General features: G+C 46.9%; 2 protein-coding genes across 2 annotated transcripts in view; one reads left to right on the plus strand and one right to left on the minus strand.

Moving 5' to 3' along the window:
- Nucleotides 1–5,766, minus strand: part of T265_11114 (hypothetical protein) — a gene marked incomplete at both ends in the record, with an annotated part of 62,317 nt that overhangs the window by 14,362 nt on the left and 42,189 nt on the right. Inside the window, 2 exons of the mRNA XM_009177680.1 lie at nt 552–827; nt 3,010–3,181. Of these exons, the coding sequence (XP_009175944.1) occupies nt 552–827; nt 3,010–3,181 (448 nt within the window). The remainder of the gene's footprint in view (nt 1–551; nt 828–3,009; nt 3,182–5,766) is intronic.
- On the plus strand, nt 5,018–5,332 carry T265_11115 (hypothetical protein; the record flags this gene model as incomplete). The annotated part of the gene is made up of 1 exon (XM_009177681.1): nt 5,018–5,332. The coding sequence occupies one exon, from the start codon at nt 5,018–5,020 to the stop codon at nt 5,330–5,332; it is 315 nt and encodes a 104-aa protein (XP_009175945.1).

The raw sequence follows: 5,766 nt of genomic DNA on the forward strand, positions 1-5,766 counted from the left end.
TGATGATTACGCAGTGGCAACTGTCCACCAGGTGCTAGCAGCGCCTGAGTTTCGGAGATGTGCTCACGTTACGAACCCGTTGATGATGATGATGATTACGCAGTGGCAACTGTCCACCAGGTGCTAGCAGCGCCTGAGTTTCGGAGATGTGCTCACCGATACGAACCAAGAGATCCCTCATGATTCGGTCGGTGTACGTGGAACCGCAAGTACAATCAGAATGATAAAAGAAGTTAGATTTGAGGAGCAGAAGCTTCTGTTTAAAGAACCTCAACACGGAAGCACCCCTCAGCTAGGGGAAACAAGAGGGCTGAGAAACTTGATGTACGCACACTGACACGTAAACGAAAAAAAAAACATGAGACTATAGTGGCGCCGCGGGCCGAATGGTTCCACATGAGACAGGGAGGCTGCGAGCTACGACAACAAAGGATGCGCAAATGCAGATAACTGCGCATCATCGAACCCCCAGTACAATATGCGCGGCCCGCCACACGGAAGCTAGCATCATACTTTCACCTCAGGGCGTGGTAAAAAGATGTACTACTCACATGTGAGTGAATTTCAAGATTTGAGGAGAAAAGCAATGACACTGGCCCGCGCCCGCTGTGCCCAGCCAAATTTTCCCCTCAGTTGTTGTGGAAGACGGTTCCCGAGTCATCACCATGGGGCCCGTGGATTTGGCCTCTCCGGGGATAGAAAGCAGGGCGTGTGTTGACAGACTGGTCTGCAGTGCGTTGCGCAAAGTCTCTCCAAGGTTCACGCAAACCAACTGGCTTAATCCATTTGGATTTGAAAGGCTAAGGCAAGCGAACTGGTTGATGGAGCTGTAAAGATGGGGTAAAGCGGAACAGATGGTTAACAGGAGTGTACCAATGGTGCGAAGAAAGTTCCCAGTACCCTGTGGAAATCATTTACTTAAACCTGTTTACGACACCACCAGGATTTACCTGAAATCTACAGCTTGGCTTTTTAGGATGTCAGACGCATAGAAAATTCAACTTCAGGATTGGAGCCTGCAGCAGCAAAGCCAGCAGAATTTCGATTCCCAATCGATCAGTTGCTAATTCTCCGCCTAGCTGAGAAATTTTCAGAATCGCAAAGTAAAGAAATCAGGTCATCACCCTGATGACTTCAATTCGAATTTCAGTAAACTCGCTGTTCCCCGACAAAATCATACGTGAAAAATGTGACCTTGGTCGTACGTGAATAGTAGAAATACGTCCTACGAACTTAAAGTGACAGGAATGATGTCATGCTCTTATCGGAATTCCATCTATTTTTTAGTCAGTGGGCGGGCAGTATGTTCCACTAGCCATTTGGTATCATAATCGGACATTGCAAAGGAAGTGCTTTTTTGAAAAATTACCAGGACACACTGCTTGCGTATGTCACACTCTGCTCCGAGATTTCGTTTGCTTGGTTCATGTTGTAGTTACGAGCTCGCGCTCAGCTACATCAATTGTCAGTTAGTCACGTGGCCCACCGGGATGGCTGCCATCAAATTACCTGTTAGGAGGAATCCCGCACCGAAACCGCCTTACCACTCGCATTTAGGCGCTGTTACCGCCAAGAAGTCCATCTCGTGCGCGATTGGTCAGAAGATCGGGCCTCTTGCCAGTTCAGCATCACACCAAGATCTGATTGGTGTAAGTGTGGACCCAGTGTGGATCCAGTATCCTCCGAATAATGGTTGCCAATGCTGCATCCAGAATGCTGACGCCGCATACGCTTCATAGTTCAGCATCATACCAAGATCTGATTGGTTAAGTGTGGACCCAGCAGCCAATGATGATCCAGTATCCTCCGAATACCGGTTGCCAGTGCTGCATCCAGAATACTGACGCCGCATACGCTTCAAAAAACGACGCGCTATACAGGTGTTTTCGACCTGGTTTTGGGCGTTAATACACGTTGTGCAATTTTGGTGAGAACGCTGGCTTAGAGGTTCCGACCGAAGACTAAGCTGAGACACTACTGGTATTACATTATCGGAAATGACAACCGATGTGCGAGGGTGGCAAAGCTTTTCGCCGATTGGAGATTCAAGGAGATAGTAAACAACGATGGGTGACAGGCCATATCTAAGCCCACCTTTGAAAATGTATCAACCGATCTCACCAAACCAGAGCCAAAAGCGAGTATCAAATGCACCGAAGTTCTGAGCTATTGTAGAACTGACGTTCTTATAGCATGAGGATTTGGTGAAATTCAATTTGTGTGTTCACACGCAGATATGTTGATCCAGTTGCCTTCAGTTATGGTTGATATCTTATTAGAAACAGAACTAGTGATCCAATGTTACCGTGCTCAAAAAATGCCGATCGCTAGCGGTGCACAAGGCCTTTTCGGAGCGACGCATCGGAGAAGTACGACCCATGGATATTTTTGACGAATGACTGAAGTATGCGAATGAAAGTGAAGGAATGAAGCCGATTTCATCCACAACAGGGTTCAGGAATGGTTTGGACCGTTGCGAGTTTCAGAGATTAATGGAACCTCCACATCAGTTACCGTTTTACTCAAATCCTGGAAATTACGTTTCGACATTCTCAAGTCAATGAATTCTTGTAAACAAAGACCTGAAGTACCCAACTGCTTTGATGTGGAATGTTCTGGCCTACCAGAAGTTAGAAGATTGCACGGAAGTGAGCCAGGTTCCGAGGAATGATCATGAATGGAGCGAAGCTACACAAGGTGATTTTAAGGATACTTAACACTAAGTTGTACAGGTGGCAATCACACAGCCGGTCATTTCCCACGTGGCCTAAAGAACTCATACCTTGCCGACAGGATCGATGTGCAGTAAATGCCTAGCCTCGGTGAGGCAGCGTGAATTGGCCAGTGAGTATTAGCTCAGATGTCAAACCAAACAAAGTGGTTCTTTCGAAGAAAAAAGCAGGGATTGAGCAGATAATCAAAGGACTGAGGAAATTATGAGGCCAATGAAGGCTAGAAGTTGTTGAAATAGTTGACCAGAATTCGAACCGACTTGGTCGTATGACTCACATCATGCAATTTGCAACCAACGCCGTATCGACCACCTGAAAACGAGCTGTGATCCAAGCATCCTTTCGATCCAGATCAGGATGCGTGGAAGTCAGGTCATCAGCAACGCGAAGAAGGAGAAAACGGCCATCGTTCGAGGCCAAAATAACGTGATCAGCTTCCGGTTTGACGTCTTACAGGGGTAGAGCATAGGGAGAAATAATTTGTAGATTCAGAACTGCCATTAGTGGTAAACAGGAACAGACAGCATAGAATTCTCCAGAAAAGTAAATTCGGCAACTTATCAAAAGAAGCGAATCAGACACCTTGGTCCGAGTTTTATCTTGCCCCCAAAAAAGGACCGCTCACGAGAACGGTGTTTAATCAGCACCAGTTGAAAGTGGCGGCGATCAAGGTCTTCGACAAGAAAATGCCTCGTCAACAGTTGACTGCACTCACACACTGGATCGAATGGGCTTACCACTTTTACGGGACAAGCGTGAAACATACTGCCCGATTGTGAGCAGAACGACCTACCCGCGTAAAACAGATCATTGTTGACTAAGAAGCTTACTGGGGACGATATCAGGAAGAAAGCACATTTCAGTCCACCTCGTGTAAACCGTTGGGACACCAAGGGCTCATAACCTTTAGCATATCAAAGTATCGTGGTGAAGAACAAGAGAGGAGACATTTTTATCGATGCAGACGGGATGAGATTGGGGACAAAAAGTGGAGCAACAATCGGTTGTGTAGTCAATTTTCCCATACAAGACGAACCTCGGCGAAGCCATAGAGACACCGGGCATCATTTGAGATTATCCAAAGGTCCATTCTGTGATACTGGGTTTGAAGGATCCACAATACATTGTAAGCAACACGTGGCCGTAGAAATCTTGGACTCCCCGAACCTTTAGGCTTTACTTAGATTGTAAAGGAATACCGACAGCCGGCGACTACCAATGAGCAGGAGCTTGAACAGAGATTTCATACAGAGGAGTCCACATTTAATCGTTATCCTACTTTGAACATAGCTAATTCATTCTCCGAATATGTGCCTTCCAATTCAAGGAGAATCATTGGAGATTGTGGAAAACTTTACACACCTCGGTAGTTGTATTAGCTCTGGAGTGCAAGAATCCCAAAGGCTCGAATCACGTTCGCTAATTTGCGTCACTTGTGGCGTCAAGAAGGCATCTCACTGGATCTTAAGGGTCGTGTGTAACAGGCTATAGTGTTGTTGTACAGGTGCGAGATATGGCCCATGCGGACAGACGGTCTGAAGCGTCTTCAGGCTTTTGACCACCGATGGCCAAGAAGCATTGCTGGTTTTGGATGGCATCAGCACGTTAGTAACGAGCTGATTAGAAAACGGGTATTTGGTGTGCGGCAGNGATGGCCAAGAAGCATTACTAGTTTTGGATGGCATCAGCACGTTAGTAACGAGCTGATTAGAAAACGGGTATTTGGTTGTGCGGCAGGTACTTCAATCGAGGAAAACATCCAGCACTATCAACTGCGGTGGCTCGGTCATGTGCTACGCATGCCGAAACACCGTCTACAGAGACAGGTGTTGTTTTCCATGCCTCCTTTAGAATGGCGCCAACCGCGAAGCGAACAACGCATGACTTGGTAGAAGAAACTGAAAGAGATCACAAAGAGTTTGGGTGTTGTACGCCTTTCAGGATGCGGTGCTTGGCTGGAGACGTTGCAAGAAATGGCGGCCAATCCATGTCGGTGGTGTTCGTGTTGTCAGTTTCTTTGGAGGTGAAGCACTAGGTCCCCTACCACACCCACTAGAGCTTTAACTGTAATGAGACGAACAGTGAAGCATGGGTGCCAACACTGATGTTGCTACCTTTGACGATGATGACGATGACTACAGCTGATTATGCCCATCGCGGTCGACGATACAAATTACCGACACCGAGTAATCGAACAGTAATTTTGGTTTGCATGCGATGATAATATCATGTTATGTTACTCATCAAGCCCAGCGTTTCTCTGCCCGTTTCGTCCTTCTACCCATATGCCACAACATCACTGTATGAAGAGTCTGCAGCTACCAGACGGTCAACAGTGGTACAACAGGCCCCATATACAGAACAGTCCACGACAACAAAGCTCCACTAGATTTCTATGGGATTCCTCGTGCAAGGAAGTTGACTCACCACATGCTTCCTGGATAGAGGACGACTGCTTTACAAAGGGAAACCTGATTCTTGCTCCTAGACCGATAGTCGTCTTCTGTGAAGAAATCCGACGTGCTTACGCGGCGAATCTGAACAGTCGAGTGATAGCTCTTTGTTCCACGCATGGGCCAACTACTTGTTTCAAATTGTGATTCTGTTTGGGGCGAACACAAAACCGGAGGTGCATTCCAGGTGGACCTCATGTGACCCGCTATTCGAACAGTGCTTCTGAAGGCGATTCAATCACTGGTCCGTATTCAATTGAGACTAGAAATCGCCTTCAGTAGGAGGATCTTCGCAAAAACGAGAGACCAACGAGCCGTTCGAAGAACTGTGAGCAGCCCCCACCGTTCAGCGGGGAAAAAATCATTTTTTTCAAACAACAGAAACTTCTGCCAGAGATTGAAAGAACTCAACCCCAGTAGCAAATTCAGTCTATCGTCAGGCAGTTTGTTTGAGAAATTCACTTTACTGGCCTTTGTTGCCATCATCGACATCAACACTGATGCTTCGCTGGTTACACGTGGCCTAGGATACAGCCAGGGCATCCACACCTAGACAGGAAGGCCATTTAGGGAACTCAACC

Source organism: Opisthorchis viverrini (genome assembly GCF_000715545.1).
Source record: "Opisthorchis viverrini unplaced genomic scaffold opera_v5_445, whole genome shotgun sequence".
NCBI classification, from domain to species: domain Eukaryota; kingdom Metazoa; phylum Platyhelminthes; class Trematoda; order Opisthorchiida; family Opisthorchiidae; genus Opisthorchis; species Opisthorchis viverrini.